This window comes from Anomaloglossus baeobatrachus, chromosome 10, assembly GCF_048569485.1.
Source record: "Anomaloglossus baeobatrachus isolate aAnoBae1 chromosome 10, aAnoBae1.hap1, whole genome shotgun sequence".
Classification (NCBI taxonomy): Eukaryota; Metazoa; Chordata; class Amphibia; order Anura; family Aromobatidae; genus Anomaloglossus; species Anomaloglossus baeobatrachus.
The window spans coordinates 158283580-158305434 of record NC_134362.1 but is presented as its reverse complement, the minus strand read 5'-3'; the positions used below and the strand labels follow the sequence as shown (position 1 = coordinate 158305434).

The 21855-nt window shown below is 42.8% G+C and overlaps 1 protein-coding gene across 1 annotated transcript in view; it reads right to left on the bottom strand.

The window, feature by feature from the left end:
- ZNF423 (zinc finger protein 423) overlaps positions 1 to 21855 on the bottom strand; it is a 373454-nt gene that overhangs the window by 196496 nt on the left and 155103 nt on the right. Inside the window, exon 4 of the mRNA XM_075325752.1 lies at positions 678 to 3901. Within this exon, the coding sequence (XP_075181867.1) occupies positions 678 to 3901 (3224 nt within the window). The remainder of the gene's footprint in view (positions 1 to 677; positions 3902 to 21855) is intronic.

Below are 21855 nucleotides of genomic sequence, written 5' to 3'. Positions count from 1 at the left end.
TAATGGATAGGAAAGCCTGAGAATCCCGATTGTCTGGAGGGAAACAGAGTTTGAATCTCAATATAGTCACATGGACATGGGACCTTTGGGAAAACCGTTTTCTTCCCTGGAGCAAACCAGAATGCTGTGGGCCCTCTATCACTACCCTGTTGCGTTAATATTTTGCCATGAGGGCAACAGCTGCCCCCTTATTTACTACATTCTGCACAGCTCTTTGGTCCACAAAAGACCGTGATGGAGCAGCAGGAAACCAGACCCATCCAACAGCAGGAATAACACCACGCACAACATTGCGCAGAAGGACGCTGTTTGAAAAGTCTGGTTACATGACACTCTTGGCGACCATGATAAAGATCAGAGCACCACAAGAACTGGGGAGAACCTTGTACTAGATAAGCAGGCAACAGAAGAAAACAAGAGCACTGAAGATGTAATAACTATATATTAGCAAGGGGCTTATTGTAAAGTTTCCAGCACAATGGAAATTATGAAGTGGACAAGCCCTTTAATATATAGACGAAACATATCAGCCCCTCCAATTCAATGAGCAACCAAGGAAGACCAAACTGTTTAAGCAGCTACAACTGTAGACCTCCGTTATGCACCATTTACCATTATACTATTCATGCAATCAAAAAAGATATCTTAAGACAAAGCCACAAGAAACATGCACTTACTCTGGGGAGTGGAGATGTTTGCGCCACTTTCCTTTGGCCACTAGCATCAAGCGCCATGTCTCTATGGTCAATCTGGATGTGACTTTCCAGATCCTCGGAGCTCTCAAACTTGACACTGCACTCAGGGCATCGCAGGCTGGCACATAGCCGCTCAGAGGCCTCCTGCGAGGTTGGGTTGGAGGGTTGTCCATTGGTGGTCCTGTTTAAGCAGCTAGCACATAGTCCGTAGGGTAAGCCATTAACATCTAACTTTATAAGGTCCTGCTTGTTTCGGAACTCTTTTAAGCACAGGGCACATTTATACATCTTCTGAAAGGTTTGTCCATTAGGGGAGGAGGCAGCAGAGTTTCCGGTCAGCTTTTGCATATGGAATGTTCCATGAATTTTAAGTTCGAGGGTTGAGGTGACAGTCTGCATACACACAACACAGCGAAATCCAGTTAGGGAATTTCTGAGGTCTGGATGCATCTGGCAGTGCTCGATAAACTCTTCCTCGCTCTGTAGAGGCATTTTGCAGATCCTGCAGGTCCCCGTGTCCAAGCTTTTGCTGTGAGTAACTTTGTGTTCAGTTAGTGTTAATAGAGATGGGAAACGCTCCCCACAAATTGGGCACATGTAATGCTTTGCAGGACCCCTGTGAGTTTGCATGTGTTCTCGTAGACCATTCTCAGAGAAGAAAGTTCTCGCGCAGATATTGCACTTATGACTGCCCTTTATAAACTCTGCTTTCTTCCTCGAGCCATCGTCTTCACCCGGTCTTATGTTATGATCTCGTAAGCGATGATTCTGGAGTAGGACCTCCATGGTGTACGCTGCACCACAGATGTCACAGCCGTACATTGGCTCCGAAGCATCCACATCATCTTCACTGGCTTCATGACTGTTGGAAATCTCTGGGTTCTTCATCAACACACTTGGGACTTCAGCAGGCTCTGACTTTTTGCTTGTTGGCACCATTCCATTGGCAGTGCCATTTTGGTTATTGGTGTCAAAAATGCAATGCTTTTCTCGCAGGTGCTTTTCTAGGAGGATAATTGCATGGAAAGCTTTACTGCAGAACTTACAATTGTACTTCTTACTGTGAGTCGTTATATGACACTGCAGCTCCACTTCCGTGCTGAACGTTTCTCCACAGAAGATGCATTTATGAGATTTTGCTGGATTGCCCAAATGGCTATGCTTGACATGAAGCTGGAGGTCCACTTCTTTTCTAAAGTCCCAGTTGCATGCTGTACAACGGTACATTTTCTTCTCGTTGCTGTGTTTTACCGCCAGATGCACTTGGATGGAAACCTTAGAATCAAAGACTTCTTGGCAAAGCGTGCAATGATATAATACAAAAGTATGCATGTCCAATAAGTGCTTTTGCAGATCATCCACAGAGGAGAACTGCTTGTCACAGCTCTCGCACACGTAATGTGTGGATGTGGTCATGTAGTGAACGGTGAGGTGCTGCAGGAGGGAGTCTTGAGAGTCAAAGTCCTCTTTGCACTGAGGGCAGGATTGCTTTCTTAGCAGCAACTCTAAGTGTGACTTCAGATGGGTCTGAAACGTGTCAAAGTTGGAAAACTTCATATCACACTGGTTACAGGGATACTCTCCATTGGACACCGAATTTAGGCTTGGACACAACCGTTGCCTCTTAGGGGATGAAACCTCAACGTCCGACGACACCGGACTCTGCTCTGATTTTGACTTTTTATTATTTGCCAGTGGAATGTTCTTGTGATTTTCTTTAATATGTTTAGTAAGTTTCAATATAGATCCAAATATGGGGGAATTTGTGCAATACGGGCACGAATACACTTCCATGAAGGACTGCGTTGGCTGTATAACAGGGGACTCCAGCTTTGAACTCCCGACGTTACAATGGGTTTGTTGAATATGTTCAGTTAGTGAGGACTCTGTTAAAAATCCCATGGAACACTGGTTACAAAAAAAGGCATTATTGCCCTCTTGAGGGGTCGCATTAGGGCCACAATGAGAAATTCGGATATGCTCCTGAAGGCTGTTAATGTCCGCGAACATCTCTGGACAATAGTTACAGTGGAAGGCAGTTATGTTGCTGAACTGCACCATGGGGTATGCATGGTTTTTATGGACTTTTCTTACATGCTCGTTGAGATTATATAGGGTGGGCAAGGAATCCAAACAGATTTGACAGGTGTGACTTTGTTGAGGTTTGTCCACGTGAATAGTTTTTAAGTGGATTTCCAAGACGGCCAAACTGTTGAAATCTCTCTTTGTGCAATAAGGACAACTGTAGGTAACTTTGGGCCAGTTTTGGCCATCCTCTCGGTCCACCGATAACGTTTTCTTATGCAATCTTAATGGCTTGAGGGTGGAATCAGGAGTAGACCCTCGTTCTATCGATGCACTTGAGTCGGGCGTGGCACTGCTCATCGATTCCACGCTACATCGGACCGGATCTGGGCTAATGCTGTGATTGCTTGAGTCCGGCTGTCTATGACTATCTAAGTGACAGTAGACTTCTTCAACGGAGGAAAACTGCTCTGGACACATGGGACACTTATGTTTCTTGTTGGCATGGACTTGATCGATGTGGGTGAGCAAAGTGGTTTCATCCGCAAATACTTCAGGGCAATGAATACATTGCAGGTCTGCTTTCTCCGAGAGCTGAGGATGTCTCGTCATCACATGCTTCTCCAGCTCTTCAGTCTGGCTAAAGGTCTCCTCACAATAATCGCACATAAAGTCGTCTTTTTTCATATCTTTGTCTGTCTTGGCCATGTGTTCCTTGTTTTTCTTATGGGCTTGCATGTGACTCTGTAGAGAACTGGTGGAGGAAAATCCTCGTTTGCACACTGTACACTTGAAGGGTTTGCTAGAGCTGTGAGTTTTCAGATGGATTTTGAGGTGGTCACTCCGAGAGAATGCAGCTTCACATTCGTGGCAGTGATACTTTTTATCCCCGGTGTGGAGCTTAATGTGGCGATCCCTACTTCTCTTGTGTTTGAATAGACGGCTGCAGTACGTGCATTTAAAGGGAAGTTTGTCGCTGTGGATCTGTTCGTGCCTTTTCAGGTAGCTCAGGCGACTGAAAGACTTGTCACAAAACTGGCAGGGATACGGCAACCCAGAGCCCCCTTCCTCTTCTCCTATGCCGAGATCACACCCATCCCCTATCATCTGAGTGGGTGATGCAACGTCTTTGCTGGAGGGAGATGAAGCCACCCAGGAGAATTGTGGGTCGTCATCACCATCTGTAATGGGAAAGCAGAAAGGAGATTAAAAACAATTCCCAGTGCATCTGTGAAATAAGGCCACAGCTCTTTAGCAGAACCTAGAGCTTCTACCAATCTACATCTTCTAACAGTTAACCAATAATTCCACAAAGACAAAAGCGTAAAAGGGAAAAAAAGAAAGAAAAGACAGAAGAAAAACAATTTTCACAATATAACCCTCAAGTTTAGCTCTGTATGTAATGACCGCTGTGATTTCTTTGAAATAGAAAATTGTACAAACATATGATGAGAGGACAGACTGCTTAATAGTTGCACTGGAACGTTTTTTGAATTAGGTTGCCAGCTATCATGGCGTTTCCCTTCTGCGTGTGAAACTGGATCCAGATATCCTGGGAATATGATGGATTCTGAAATACCTTCACCACAATATGCAGGTGCACCTCTAATTTCGTTCTTCTAACTCTTAACGTGAGCCTAGATTTGGGCAAATAACAAAAAGCAAAGCTAAGGCAACCGTACACCGACCAATATCGGTTGAATCGGCCGATATTGATGGTTTGGGACACGGACTAATGTGTATGAGGAGGGCACTGGCCAACTGATGGTAGGAGAGATTGGAATGGTTGGATGATTGGAGATGTTGATCGTACATGTCCAATTTTTGAGTGTCAATTACAATGGCCTCCTAAAAGTAATCTGTTGACCAACATGTCAACCAACGGATTTCTCAGAGAGAGCACAGGGGCGCTCAAACAAACGAGTATCAACTGAGATGCCTATCAGCCGAAGTTTAGTTCCAATGATACATTCTTTACTTTACGCTCAACAATCAAATTATTTGGAGTCAAATAAACTAAACTTTGGTTTCTGCATTTCAGGGATATTGACCACTGGAAGGTAGGTATAAGTAAGCATCTAAACCAGTATTGGGCTGAGTAAACACATGGACATTCATAATCTGAGTATGGTCTGCCATTAATGACATACTGCTCGCCGCACGTCCCAACATTAGACAACATTGGAGAGCAGTGTGTGGCACTGATAGGGTCATTAGTGGTAGGGAACAGAAGGCTGTTCCATCTTGATGGCTTTTTAGGTCACCCCTCTTCCCAAAGTTAGAGAACCTGGTAGAGCAGTGAACGTAATGCTGACACATTAGTTTTGCATCTATGCGGTACCAACAGGTGTCAGTGCCTGGGCCCACCGGACGATCCTCCGGTATTCCAGTGGGCCAGTCCCACCCTGACTGCCATGCATAGATCGGTCGTGGGTTTCCTGACTTTAATGTGACAACCTCATATTGCATATGCCGATAAGACTTGAGTTTAGGTTAGAAGACTCATGGCATGTTCATAGTTAGACCGTGAATGTCACATGTGTAAAAATCTGACCATCTAACTGTATGGGACCTTCCCCTGACAAACGATCATGCACATAGAAATTTAACACCCGATCCTTTCGTTGACTCTAGATATAAGCTGCCGCGAGTAGTGTCTGTCAGAGGCTTACTCCATTTTCCCAATTGAAAATGCATGCTCTACCAAGCTGAGTTCATAGGTAAGACAAGAGAAATAGCTGTCAAAACAATTAATTGAGATGTTGGGTACCTTGAAGGACTTCTCCCCTTTTGGACAACACTTTAAAGGGAACCTGTCATCAGAAATTTCGCCCAAAAGCTAAAAGATTCCCCCTCTGCAGCTCCTGGGCTGCATTCTAGGAAGGTCCCTGTTATTATTGTGCCCCATGTGAGACCAAAATAAAGCCTTTATAAAGTTCTACCTTTTTGTATGCAGCTTCTGTAAATCCGTCACGGGGGCGGGCTCTCTGCCGTCCGTTATTCTGCCTCCTGGTCCTGTATGCCGCCCCCATCGCTCCTTTCCATATCTGATGCACCGCCCACTGCTCCAGCCATCCCCGCGCATGCCCAGTGCCAGTCTCACAGGACTGAGCAGTGTGACCGCTGGTGACGTGTGCGCAGGCAAGTGATTATGGACGGGACTGTGACTGTTATCAGCAAGTACCCGGCCATAATCTCTTGAGCGCGCAAACCTCTCCAGCATTCACACTGAGCTCAGTGTAGATGCTAGACTGTATGGGCTGCTTCCAGGGATGACGTCCCTTTGTCATGTGATAGGGGCGTGTTCGAAATACTATCACGTGACAAAGGGACGTCATTCCTGGAAGCAGCCCATACAGTCTAGCATCTACACTGAGCTCAGTGTGAATGCTGGAGAGGTTTGCGCGCTCAAGAGATTATGGCCGGGTACTTGCTGATAACAGTCACAGTCCCGTCCATAATCACTTGCCTGCGCACACATCACCAGCAGTCACAGTGCTCAGTCCTGTGAGACTGGCACTGGGCATGCGCGGGGATGGCTGGAGCAGTGGGCGGTGCATCAGATATGGAAAGGAGCGATGGGGGGCGGCATACAGGACCAGGAGGCAGAATAACGGACGGCAGAGAGCCCGCCCCCGTGACGGATTTACAGAAGCTGCATACAAAAAGGTAGAACTTTATAAAGGCTTTATTTTGGTCTCACATGGGGCACAATAATAACAGGGACCTTCCTAGAATGCAGCCCAGGAGCTGCAGAGGGGGAATCTTTTAGCTTTTGGGCGAAATTTCTGATGACAGGTTCCCTTTAAGAACTAAAAGTAAAAAATATATGTATTTGCCTCCCGGACTGCTGCCGTTACAGTGATGATCTAATGTGAAGGCTGTACCCGATCAACAACCACTGATTGACTGCAGCGGTTGTATTACATAATGTCACGTGACCACCAAGAGATAAAGCACCAACATTGTTGGAACGGTTTTATTTTATCTGAGGCACGTCCAGTGACTACTATTTTAAGGCTCTGTTCAGACCTGTATTGTGAATTTTTGGAATTAACCGAAAACTACAGCCGACAAGACACCTGAGGTTTCTATTGTTGAGTGTGGAAAAAAGTATTTAAAAAATTACCGCAAGCAATAGTCACGTCTTCCATATCTAATTGGACTTACGTGGTTCAGAGCATTTTAGGTCTATTTCCGAACTAAAATCTTTTTAGCAACTTGCACTTTTCAAAGGGCAAATTTACATCTATATTTTTTCAAGATTTTATAAATGCTGTTTCAACTGCAATACACAAGCTTTCAAGGACATCGAGCCCCAAAGAGAGAGGAAGAGGCTCCCCGGAGTGTGAAAAAACAGGAAGGAGTCAGCTGCACAGAGAAATCCCGGGTGTCTGCTGGATGAGATACATGAAAAGGCAGAGCTGGGTTCTGTCAGGCCAGCTGGGTCCCATACACACATGGACGGAGCACGTAGTGGGGGCTAATGTGGAAAAAGTCACACTGCGTCTGGCATCAACTGTAAATCTGGATCACTTCTATATATCCCATTCCTACAACAACTACTCATATCTAAACATAAATATAGTGCAAGACAAGAACAGAGAGTCAATGAAAGGAGAGTCAATGCTTAAAGGGAACCTGTCACCAGATTTGGGGCCTATAAGCTGCGGCCACCACCAATGGGCGCTTATATACAGTATTCTAACATGCTGTATATAAAAGCCCAGGCCGCTGTGTAGAATGTAAAAAGGACTACTCACCTAAACGGTCGGTGCAGACTGGTCAGATGGGCGTCTCAGTTCTCTGGGTGCGGCGCCTCCTCTTTCGGCCACCTTTGTCCTCCTTCTTCTGAAGCCTTGGTGCATGACGCGTCCTACGTCATCCACACTAGCCGGCATTGAGGTCCTGCGCAGGAGCATTTTGAAGTATTGTAGTGCACCTGCGCAGAACCTCAATGCCCGCCTGTGCAGATGACGTAGGACGCGTCATGCACCAAGGCTTCAGAAGAAGGAGGACAAAGGTGGCTGAAAGAGGAGGCGTCGGACCCGGAGAACGGAGACACACATCCGACCGGTCTGCACCGCCGCACCGACTGTTTAGGTGAGTATTATAAAGTCATTTTTACATTCCTGTTAGAAATGCATGTTAGAATGCTGTATATAAGAGCCTACCGGTGGTGGCTGCAGCTTAAAGGCCCCAAATCTGGTGACAGGTTCCCTTTAAAGGGAACCTGTCACATGGAGCATAATGTATATCTGCAGGCTGGATTATGTAGATCAAGAGGAGTTGAACAGAATGATATATAGCTTTATAGAAAAAGATTGTCTGGCTTGTTTTTTATTCATTTACACATAGTTGTCCAGTAGGCGCTCCAAATTTAGGATTGACAATCCTCACTATATAACTACATACAAGCTTAACTGTCAATCACTAAGTAGGACCGCCTTCTGGACTCCTAAGAATACCCACAAAACTAAATAGGTTTCTGGGAATGGCTAGGAATCCAGCAGGCAAGTCCTACTTTACGATTGACTGTAGCACCGCCTACTGGACTCATAAGTATCCTCACAAAACAAAAAGATATATTTAAAATTAGTTATAGTTACTGTATTAGTTTCTGGGTATTCTCAGGAGTCCAGTAGGCGAGCATGAAGTAGGTCCGAATTCTGGACTCCTAGCCACAAAATGTAAATATAAATGTAATCAATTTATGTGTGTATTAGTTTTTTGGATATGCTTTGGAGTCCAGTAGGCAATCCTACTTTGAGAGCCTTCCCTTTATGACTGCATATAGGAATAGCTGTCAATCACTATCTAGGACCACCTACTGGACTCCTAAGCATACCCACAAAACTAAATATAGTTATACTAAATATGTTTGTGGGTATGGCTAGGAGTCCAGTAGGCCTACTTTACGATTGACAGCCTTACCCTATATGACTGTAGAACGGCCTACTGGACTCAAATATCCCCACAAAACTAAAAGATATATTGAAAATTAGTTATAGTTACTGTATAAGTTTCTGGGTATTCTTAGGAGTCCAGTAGGAGGTCCTACTTTATGTTTAATAGCCTACTCTGTATGGCTCCATAGAGACACTGCTGTCAATCACTACGTAGGACCACCTACTGGACTCCTAAGCATAAAACTATATATGTATTAGTTATATTTATGTTTGAAGGTATTCTTAGGAGTCCAGTAGGTGGTCCTATTTTATGTTTTATGACCTTCCCTGTATGAGTGCATAGAGGCACACCTGTCAATTATTATGTAAGACCACCGACTGGACTCCTAAGCATAAAACTAAACATATATTAGTTACATTTATGTTTGCGAGTATGCTTAGGAGTCCAGTAGGTGGTCCTACCTAGGGATTGACAGCTATGCCTATATACAGTCATACAGGGAAGGCTATCATACATAAAATACGACCACCTACTGGACTCCTAAGAATACCCAGAAACATAAAGATAACTAATATCTATTTAGTTTTACACTTAGTAGTCCAGTAGGTGGTCCTACATAGTGACTGACAGCTGTGCCTCTATGCAGTCATACAGAGTAGGCTATCACAAAAAAGTTGGACCGCCTACAAGACTCCTAAGAATATCCAGAAACCTATACAGTAACTAACATTTTTTTTATTGCAGATTTTAGTTTTGTCCAGTAGGCGGTTCTACAGTCATATAGGGTTAGGCTGTCAATCAAAGTAGGACTTGCCTACTGGACTCCTAGCCAGTCCCACAAACATATTTAGTATAACTATATTTAGTTTTGTGGGTATGTTTAGGGTCCAGTAAGTGGTCCTACCTAGTGACTTACCACTATGCCTATATGCAGTCATACAGGAAAGGCTATAAGAGTAGGATTGCTTACTGGACTCCTAAGCATATACAAAAAGCTAATCCATATATAAACTAATTATATTTACGTTTTGTGGATACACTTAGGAGCCTAGGAGTTGGACCTACTTCATGATTGCTAGCCTTCCCTGTATGACTGTATACACACCCAGGCATAGCTGTAAATCACTAGGCCCACCTGCCGGACTTCTAAGCATACTCACAAACAATTATATATATATATATATATATATATATATATATATATATATATATATATATATATATATATATATATATATATATATATATATATATATATATATATATATATATATATATTTTCGTTTCTGGATATGTTTAGTAGTCCAATAGGCATCCCTATAGTAATACAGGGATGACTATGAATCAAAATAAGACCCACCTACTGGACTCCTAGATATATAAAGAGCAGGCATGTAAAGGAATAAAATACCTATTTTACTGGATTTTTTCCCATAAAAATATGCTTAGCTCCTCCTTCTCTATACCGTGCTGCCCACATATTAGTCGCTATATACAATGTGACAGGGACAAGAAACCGTGGCATCACGGAGAGCTGCAATTTCTGGTAGGAGACCTAAAGTCCCATTCAACGTGATTGGCTGGTAAGAGACCTAAAGTCCCATTCAACGTGATTCGCTGGTAGGAGACCTAAAGTCCCATTCAACGTGATTGGCTGGTAGGAGACCTAAAGTCCCATTCAACGTGATTGGCTGGTAGGAGACCTAAAGTCCCATTCAACGTTATTGGCTGGTAGGAGACCTAAAGTCCCATTCAACGTGATTGGCTGGTAAGAGACCTAAAGTCTAATTCAGCATGATTGGCTGGTAGGAGACCTAAAGTCCCATTCAACGTTATTGGCTGGTAAGAGACCTAAAGTACCATTCAACGTGATTGGCTGGTAGGAGACCTAAAGTCCCATTCAACGTTATTGGCTGGTAAGAGACCTAAAGTCCCATTCAACGTGATTGGCTGGTAGGAGACCTAAAGTCTCATTCAACGTTATTGGCTGGTAGGAGACCTAAAGTCCCATTCAACGTGATTGGCTGGTAAGAGACCTAAAGTCCCATTCAACGTGATTGGCTGGTAAGAAACCTAAAGTCTAATTCAGCATGATTGGCTGGTAGGAGACCTAAAGTCCCATTCAACAAGATTGGCTGGTAAGAGACCTAAAGTCCCATTCAACGTGAAGTGTGCCAAGCTGTAGTACCACAAGCAGCCATTTAAAAAAAGTGGCGCTGTTTCTGGCAGAAACTTAAAACTGAAATATCTAAGATGCATTTTCTTGACATCGGACCAAACTTTCCCAAACAGACAGACAGTGCAAGTGCACGGTTTCTTTTAAGGAACAGGATCACAGCTTCTAAGCGGCAGGGAAAGAAGAAAGTTTTATGTCAGCCTCAGGAATATGCTATAAATGGTTCTAGGGTTGGATCACTGTTTTTCTTGACTCCCTTTGGAAAACAGGCAGCGAGCTCCTATACGCTGCTTCTTTTTCACGGGCTGGGGAGCGCAAACAGCTGCAGCCTAATTACATGTAAACTGTACCAAAACATTCCTTTTATCACAGGCTGTAAATCTGTTAGCATCTGGCTTGCCTTTGTTTCTTGCACAAGATACAAGCTTGTTTCTACATTTTTCTCACCTGTAGCGGTGATTAAAATTCATTATAAATGAAAGGATCGCGCACTAAAGCAAGTTCCTCTGTGTACCGTTCTAGAGTCAAATTAGAAACAGCTGCTTGCTAATTCATGCAGTGATGTTTGGCCGTGCTCTGTGAATCGATAATAATTCTGCCAATTTCCCGGGAAATTTTAGGGTGATCCGTATATTTAGCCATGTGTCTGACTTCCACAAAGGGGCTGCGAGAAAGAAACCGAGAGGCATTTACACCTCCTTTCTGCATTTCGACTTTTCCAAACAATCTTCAAGGCGATCCGTCATAAGCGAGACTCCCCATTCAGAATACGGTCGGGTCTACCCCATGGCGGTGCATGCGGAAACGGGGTGGCGAAATAAGCAATTCATTTGAGCCTTTTTGGGGAAAATAATGGCAAAAAAAAAAAAAGTTCCAAATTGAGTAAAAACATCAGCGTTTGTGCCACGATCAATAAATAAAAAAAAAATAAATTAAAAAAAAAATAAATGGTGTGGTCTTTTAATGTGAAAAACTCAAAACAAAAGTCATGTTTGTGCCACAATCAACAAATATAAAAAATAAATAAATAAAAAATTTAAAAAAAAAATTAAAAATGGTGTGGCCTTTTTATAAAAATAAAGTCACGTTTGCGCCACGGCTAACAAATATTTAATAAATAAATAATAAAATAAAAAAAATAAATAAAAAATTGGTGGAGTCTTTTTGCAATGTGAAAAAACCCCCCACAAAAAGTGTCATGTTTGTGCCACGGTCAACAAATAAATATTTAATAAAAAAATAAAAATTGGTGTGGTCTTTTAATGTGAAAAACTCAAAACAAAAGTCATGTTTGTGCCACGATCAACAAATATAAAAAATAAATAAATAAAAAATTTAAAAAAAAATTAAAAATGGTGTGGTCTTTTTATAAAAAAAAAGTCACGTTTGCGCCACGACTAACAAATATTTAATAAATAAATAAAATAAAATAAATAAATAAAAAATTGGTGGAGTCTTTTTGCAATGTGAAAAAAACCCCACAAAAAGTGTCATGTTTGTGCCACGGTCAACAAATAAATATTTAATAAAAAAATAAAAATTGGTGTGGTCTTTTTACAATGTGAAGAAAACCACAACAAAAGTCACGTTTGAGCCACGATCAACAAATATTTAATAATAAAGAAATAAATAAAAATTGCTGTGGTTGTGTGAAAAAAAAAAAACACAACAAATTTCATGTTTGTGACAATGTCAACAAATATTTAATAATAAATAAAAAAAGAAAGAAAAAAAACTCAAAAACATGCCACGGACTAAAAAATAAAATAAATAATTTAAAAAAAATAAAAATTGTGTGGTCTTTTCACAATGAAAAATAAAAAAGTCCCGTTTCTGCCACGTTCAACAAATAAATATTTATTAATAAATAAATTAAAAAAATTGGTGTTGTCTTTGTACAATGGAAGAAAAAAATCCCACAAAAAATGTCATGTTTGTGCCAAGATCAACAAATAAATATTTAATAAGGAAATAATAGTAAAAAAAAATGGTGTGGTCTTTTTACAGTGGAAAAAAGAAAAAAAATCATCTTTGTGCCATGATCAACAAATAAATATTTAATAATAAATAAAAAAATTATATAATAATAATAATAATAAAAAAATAGTCTGGTTGTTTTACAATGTGAAAAAAATAATAAATATGACACGTTTGTTGGCACTCCTGCTCATAAAAAGTGTACGTTTTACGCCCTGGCAACAGCCAAACACGCATTAAATTTATTTAGGCATGCAACTAAATGCGTAACCGTCATTTTAATATTTATCTTAAATCAATAGTACATGTGAAAATAAGAAATATATCTTAATAGAGAAGTTCACTTTTTTTTATCACCCAGGACTGATCATTCTTTCTTCAAATTCTCAATTCACTAGTAAAATGTGTTTTCAGTGAATACAGATGTTCCCATTATGGAAATAGGAGATGACAGTTGGTGCTCATGAAGTTCTATGGAGAACTCTTGTTTCAGAAGAATGTGCTGCAAAATGTCATGTGTCTGCCTCTAGCTCCTCCCACCACATCTAGCTCCTCCTCTCTCCATGGAATCTTATAAGCACCAACTGTCATCTGCTATCTCATGGGGAAAGCTGTCTTCAGTGAATACAGATTCTATAGAATTTACCAATAAAGTGAGAGATCAATCCTTGAGAAGAAAGAAGCAACATTTCACTTTTAAACATACACTAGATACTTTATTTTCAAGTGTACTCTTGATTTTTTAAACTCTATAAAGTTAGCCTCATTTTAATTGCTCTATACTGGAATATGAAAGTCCAAAAAAAAACACATTAATGCAGACCTGTGTGCTCCTGATCAGGAGTGGTAAATTGCTTAAAGGAGTTTTCCAGGATTAAGATATGTAGCATATGTTATCAATATCAGATTAGTAGGGGAAGGTGTGAGCGAAATACACTCCTTCTATGCCTTTTGAACGCCAAATTTATAAGATTTGTTTTTTGAGCGCTCGGGAAATCAATACAGCATACAGTATGGTGTACTCAAAGATTTCTCCTTTATTAGTACATGAGACCAGTTTATATAGGGTCACAGACAAAGGAAACGTCCCCTCTGAACTATGAACCAATAAGAGCACTAGGGGCGTGAACGGATTTGTAAAACGTCCCACAAATCATTGCTAGCTGAGCCCTATGTAAGACAAAATGGACAAAATGAGAAGAAAATGGATTCTATTCTCTCACAAAGGACACGTGGCGCCCCCTATAGTCAGCTATTACCAGCTCCACGACTGCGGGAAGAACACAATGTACGGAGCTGGAACACCACAGCGCCATGTACTACATAGTGGTCATTCTCTGGTACTGCAGCACAGCTCCTATTGAAGTGAACAGAAGTTCCATAGAAGAATCTAAAAATGGTCACTATGTGGTGTACACAATTGTGGTGCTCCGCTTCTGTAAGCTTCATTTAATTTGGCCACTCTAGCACCTAATAGCAGAACTATAGGGGGTACCAAATATTGGACCCCAACCTATGTGATATTGATGACATATCCATAGGATAGTATATCAATAATATAGCACTGGAAAAATCATTTAATGCTAAATTTTCTTGGAAAATGCCCCTCCCCCCCCCCCATATCCCATATTCCAGGAGAAAATTGATGGAGCAGGCCCTTGAAAGAAAGTCAAATAAAATCGCTGATTTGGCCACCATCATTGGTAAACTCTATGAAAAAATTTCATTCATTCAAAAATTTCAGCTGAAACTAGATGTGTATGGCGTAATCAGACAAATTCAGCCCATTGCTTAAAGGGAATCTGTCACCAGGTTTTTGTCACTTAATCTGAGAGCAGCATAATGTAGAGACAGAGACCCTAATTCCAGCGATGTGTCACTTACTGGGCTGCTCAGTGTAGTTTTGATAAAATCACTGTTTAAGCAGCAGTAGATCATCATTACAGGACTACTTGTCCTGCTGCCACGTAGTCCAGTATATTCAGGAGCTCTGTATAACTGCTAAATCTGCAGCAGAGAAAACATTGATTTTATCAAAATGACAGCAAACAGCTCAGTAAGTGACACATCACTGGAATCAGGGTTTCTGCCCCTAGATTATGCTGCTCTCAGATGGGGGGGAACCTGCTGACAGATTCTCTTTAAGGCACAAGTTAATTTTACAGTTTACAGATTTTGTGTTTGATTTCCAACTGTCTAATGAGGGAGACACCAGAGGCATCTGGCAGCCGCTAATGCCACTTTCCCTTTTTATCAAAATATGCATGCTCAGTCGAACTGAGCATGCATGTGTATGGAAAAGTGGGGGTGGGGTGGAGTGAAGAGAAATAGCTCTTACATGTTTTAAATAGAAAGCTCCAATTTCAATGGGGATTGGGCAAATCCTACACTTTGGGGGCACCGATTACAGTTACAGCTCCTCGCTTTGAATCACAGCAGCGAAAAAATATAAATGAAAACATATATAATATATAAAAAATAAAACACTGATTTTATTTCTTAATATTCCCCCTTTAAGAGCAAGTCATGGTTGTCATCTGGCAAGATACAGTGCTGGCCAAAAGTATTGGCACCCCTGCAATTCTGTCAGGTAAAACTCAGTTTCTTCCTGAAAATGATTGCAATCACAAATTCTTTGGTATTATTATCTTAATTTATTTTGCTTGCAATGAAAAAATACAAAAGAGAATGAAACAAAAATCAAATCATTGATCATTTCACACAAAACTCCAAAAATGGGCCAGACAAAAGTATCGGCACCCTTAGCCTAATGCTTGGTTGCACAACCTTTAGCCAAAATAACTGCGAACAACCGCTTCCGGTAACCATCAATGAGTTTCTTACAATGCTCTGCTGGAATTTTAGACCATTCTTCTTTGGCAAACTGCTCCAGGTCCCTGAGATTTGAAGGGTGCCTTCTCCAAACTGCCATTTTGAGATCTCTCCACAGGTGTTCTATGGGGTTCAGGTCTGGACTCATTGCTGGCCACTTTAGTAGTCTCCAGTGCTTTCTTTCAAACCATTTTCTAGTGCTTTTTGAAGTGTGTTTTGGGTCATTGTCCTGCTGGAAGAGCCATGACCTCTGAGGGAGACCCAGCTTTCTCACACTGGGCCCTACATTATGCTGCAAAATTTGTTGGTAGTCTTCAGACTTCATAATGCCATGCACACGGTCAAGCAGTCCAGTGCCAGAGGCAGCAAAGCAACCCCAAAACAGCAGGGAACCTCCGCCATGTTTGACTGTAGGTACCGTGTTCTTTTCTTTGAATGCCTCTTTTTTTTTTCCCTGTAAACTCTATGTTGATGGCTTTTTCCAAAAAGCTCTACTTTTGTCTCATCTGACCAGAGAACATTCTTCCAAAACGTTTTAGGCTTTCTCAGGTTAAGTTTTGGCAAACTCCAGCCTGGCTTTTTTATGTCTCGGGGTAAGAAGTGGGGTCTTCCTGGGTATCCTACCATACAGTCCCTTTTCATTCAGACGCCAACGGATAGTACGGGATGACACTGTTGTACCCTCGGACTGCAGGGCAGCTTGAACTTGTTTGGATGTTAGTCGAGGTTCTTTATCCACCAGCCGCACAATCTTGCGTTGAAATCTCTCGTCAATTTTTCTTATCCTTCCACATCTAGGGAGGTTAGTCACAGTGCCATGGGCTTTAAACTTCTTGATGACACTGCGCACCGTAGACACAGGAACTTTCAGGTCTTTGGAGATGGACTTGTAGCCTTGAGATTGCTCATGCTTCCTCACAATTTGGATTCTCAAGTCCTGAGACAGTTCTTTGGTCTTCTTTCTTTTCTCCATGCTCAATGTGGTACACACAAGGACACAGGACAGAGTTTGAGTCAACTTTAATCCATGTCAACCGGCTGCAAGTGTGATTTAGTTATTGCCCACACCTGGTTAGGTGCCACAGGTAAGTTACAGGTGCTGTTATTACACAAATTAGAGAAGCATCACATGATTTTTCAAACAGTGCCAATACTTTTGTCCACCCCCTTTTTTATGTTTGCTGTGGAATTATACCCAATTTGGCTTTATGACATTTTTTTTTATTTTTTTTCATTGAAGACAAATTAAATGAAGATAATAATACCAAAGCATTTGTGATTGCAATCATTTTCAGGAAGAAACTGAGTATTCTCTGACAGAATTGCAGGGGTGCCAATACTTTTGGCCAGCACTGTACATATACATACTCACACGCACATCGAGTATATTATATATATATACATATATATATATATATACATATACACATATATATATATATATATATATATATATATATACACACACACATACATACACAAATATATACACACACATATATATATATATAAATAATGTGTGTGTATAAAATGTGTGTGTATATATTTGTGTATGTATGTGTGTGTATATATATATATATATATATATATATATATATATATATATATATATATATATATATACACATATATACACACATACACACACACACACACACGCGCGCACACACGCGCACATATAAAAAAAAAAAAAAAAGAAGAGGTTTTTTTATATTAAAGATCCCCTCGTAACTGCCACAATGATTCAGAAATTGCCCCAAATACCTTCTTGCCGATAGCTGGCCTCATCAAGTCGCCCCAGCTGGCACCCTAGGGGCAAACGTGACCTGTTCACCTACAATGACCTATGTTGGTGCACACTGGGACCTGTTCTATATTAGCAGGTCGAGGGCTCCCCGCGGACTCCATGCCTTACTGTGACACACAATTAGTCTCGGCTCCTGAGCCGTCTGCCTTTGTCAACTCTTTGTTCATTAAAACAGGAACCTGCCAACCCCTTTTAAATTGAATTGAAATACAGGATTAAAAGGTGCTGCCCCCTTCGTATAATCAAACGGCGTCTTACTTTTGCACAAATTGTCTCTTTTTTCTCATCCCGATCGCATACTTTATTGTGAAATTGCTCACTAATGTGCTGCTCCAGTTCAGCGACGCACTAATTCTCTATAGGGACTTCATATACACGTACAGTAGAGGAATCAGACACAAGAATCTATAGGCAAAAAATATTGCTCCGACTGGAGGTGTCCAAGCTAAGGGCGAAGAAACTAAAAAAGTGTCTTAAATGTGAATCATAAGTAAAAAAAAGCCAAAATATGCCACGATATGTAATAAAATGTAAAGAATGAATTAAAAAAATAAGTCCAAAAAGAGTCCAAAGAGCACTCGGATCATGTACGGGAAAACAGACAGCACCCTTGTGCGTGCACCATTGTATACCAGAGACAACATGAGTCATGGCCTTCACCCTAGCCCTGCGTGGCCGTCATTCCAACCCTAGATACTTAGAATAGACCTGTCCTCAGGGGTTCCCTTTGTTTCTCAGATCAAAAGGAGAAATTTCCTGCGTGGCCCAGTGCCACTTTGTCTGGGATAGCAGACATCCTTGCTGGCCCCAGGATTACTCTCCGGGACAGATCAATAGAAGCAGAGCTTAGCACCCACTGCAAATGACCCGTTTATCACGAGGAAATCATAAAGGAACATACAAGGTTAAAAAACAGTCCTAAGAATAAAGTCGAAACCAAGAGCAACTCTTCAGGAAAACCAGGAATAAACAGTTTATGCCGAGTTCACACACATTTTTCCTAATCCGACCAACGTTCTCCATGCTGAGGAGCACAGCGATAGAAGAAAATATTTTGGATCTATTCAAAGAGATATTTTGCAAATACACATGACCAATGAGAGACATCTCATATAGTCTGTTTCACAAGAACCCAATCCCACTGTTGTATTCTCCGGCGGACAGCCCGCCATGGTACAACTGTTCCACCAAATACACAATGGTTCACACTACTTCTGTTGGTCTCTGTTTCACATATATGCCAGAAAAAACTCTTGATGTACAGTAAGTAAGTGTTAAACGATGATGGTCATGGATGACTAACAATTAGTGATGGGAGAGCAGTACTATACTCAGTGCTCGTAACGAGCAGTTGGACGCAACTTGATGTACCCAAGTATAAGGGAAGTCAATGGGAAGCTCAAGCATTTTTCTGGGAACTCATCTGGAAAAATGCTTGAGTCCTCAATTGAATATCGTTGTACTCAGGTACTCAAGTTGCACGCATCTGAGTATCCAACTACTCGTTACGAGTACTGAGCACAAACATGGTAGTGCCCCGCTCATCTCTACTCATTACGAGACCCGAGCATGGTAATGCTCGCTCATCACTAGTCGTTATGAGTGCCGAGCATGGTAGTGCCCGCTCATCACTAGTTACGAGTACTAAGCATCGAAGAATGGTAGTGCCCGCTCATCACTAGTTACAAGTACCAAGCACCAGAGTATGGTAGTGCTCGCTCATCACTAGTTACGAGTACTGAGCACCCGAGCATGGTAGTGCCCGCTTATCACTAGTTACGAGTACTGAGCACCCGAGCATGGTAGTGCTCACTCATCACTAGTTACGAGTACTGAGCACCCAAGCATGGTAGTGCCCGCTCATCACTAGTTACGAGTACTAAGCACCGAAGAATGGTAGTGCCCGCTCATCACTAGTTACAAGTACCAAGCACCAGAGTATGGTAGTGCCCGCTTATCACTAGTTATGTGTACCGAGCACCTGAGCATGGTAGAGCTCACTCATCACTAGTTACCAATACTGAGCACCTGAGCATGGTAGCGCTCACTCATCACTAGTTACGAGTACTGAGCACCTGAGCATGGTAGCGCTCACTCATCACTAGTTACGAGTACTGAGCACCCGAGCATGGTCGCGCTCACTCATCACTAGTTACGAGTACTGAGCACAGCAGCATGGTAGCGCTTGCTCATCACTAGTTATGAGTGCAGAGCACCCGAGCATGGTAGTGCCCAATGTGAGGCAAATCCCGGGATATGAAGATGAATTATGACTTCCAGTCATAATCGCTCATCACTCCCTGGCAGTGCCCCCCTCCCTTCTTGTTCTCAATGTCCAGCATCTGTGAAGGTGTTACACCTCCATGGCCATCTCCTGTGATATGGAGATGAGATGATGTGGGAACAATGGACACAGGAGGACTCCCTGCCGTGACCCTGTGGTAGGAGCTGCTATCTAATTAGCAAGCTTGGAAGTATCCAGACAGAACGACTCCAGTAAAAAATGGTTCATATCTCGCAAGCCATATTTCCGATAAATATGGCAACCATAAAAATGGTGTCTCCGCATGCGGACGATGCTGGCACACCCTTTTTATGGGAGCGGGAGCTTGGGAAATACCCCAGGCGTGATATCAGCCAATGGGGAACTAGTAGACAAGTCATGAGTCCTCTCATTCTGTAGCTAAATTCATAACTGTCACAATGAGAGCATTGGCGTCCGCCTACGACGCTCCCAGGCCAAGTTATGGCCATATTCCATGTTGTGGATTTTGTCCATAACTCCAGCCAGGGGTGGAGCAGTGCTCCCTCTGAGGTCACGAAGGTAGGAGGGGACCTGGATTTGCCCAGGTTGATAACCCTACTTCGGCCATTTTCCAGTGTTCTTTCGCTGGGGGTCACGTGTAGGAAACATCTGTGGGAAGGATCCTAGAAACCTGGCCTACAGCGCCCCCCTGTGGCCAGACGCACAAGGTAACTGCTGGAACTGTGTATGCCTGTTTGTAACCCATGCTTTGCTTGTAACTGTACTCTGACATAACTGTATATTCTGTAGATTCCCTATTGTATATATTGTAGTTCTAGTGTGCGTTAGGTTGATTAGATTATATAATTAATCTTGGGCTGTTCTGTTATCTCGATCTTGAATCCCACGTCTGTGTGTTCGGCTAATAGTTACCGTGAAGCGGTTGGTGGCAGCGAGTTTGTGCCAAGGATTATTGTGGGGAGGCCAGTGAGATTCGGGGAGGTTTTATATATTCCGCCCGCGGAGGTCGGGGGAATATATACCCTACTCTCACCGGGGACCCTTCAATAATCGGCATAAGTAGTATAGCGGCCTCCTTGCTTATTGTCGGGCAATTCCATAATTGGCCTGACTATAAGAGGGGCGCTAGAGAGCGCGTCACGTGCTCTGTCTGTCGGTCGGGAGGTATAAAGGAGGGGTGACCCCCACTTGTTACCCCCCGATTGTGACGTACTGGTAGCCAGCGCGGGGGATTTCTGAGTGACCCCCCCGGTGGTTCGTGACATATTGGTGGCATAGCGGTGGGATCGAGATAATAGTGTGTGTGAGTGTGAGACCCATACTCCCAGACACTAAAGACTGCCTGCAGCAGCTGTGGCTGCTGGGGTCTTCAGACTAGCTCAACACTAGAGTGTCAGAGTGCAGATACTGTAAGGTGTGTGGAGGCATCAGGTGTCAGTTCTGTGTCAGTGACCAAAGTCTGCAAGAATGGCTGAGAGCACCAGGAGCAAAGCCAAAGGAATGGCCGATGCTCAGGCCAGAGACGATGAGGAGGTTGTCCACGAGCCCTCCAAGAGCCCGACGCCAGAGAACAGCTCTGCAGAGGACATCGCACAACCTGGCACTGCTGGACAAAATGAGGAGGAGCTCGCCCAAGGGTCCTCAACGAGCCAGATGCCAGCCCTCCGCTCTGCAATGGACAGTGAATCACCAGGCTCCGCAGCGGGCCGCAGATCACCACGTGCCATTCCACCGAGCCTGGGAGGCTCGGATAGCCTTCTTCAAATGGCTATGGCCCTTCTCCAGGCTGGAGACCAGGAGGGCTACAAGGAACTCCTGGCAGAGCGCAGGGCAGAGCGGCAGGCGGCGCGTGACGCTGAGGCTGCGGAGCGGCAAGCAGCGCGTGAGGCTGCGGAGCGGCAAGCAGCACGTGAAGAGCGACGGCAACAGGCAGACCGTGACCACCAGCTGCAGCTAGCTCAGCTCTGGCCCTCATCAGCCACACGTGACCTTCAAGACACCAAACTTCCAAAGGTCCGTGTTGAGGACTTCCCAGTGCTGGAGAAGGATGGAGACTTGGACTCTTTCCTGACTGCTTTTGAACGGACTTGCTTGCAGCACCATCTGGACAAGGACCAGTGGGCCAAATACCTGACCCCCCGTTTAAGGGGTAAGGCCCTGGAAATCC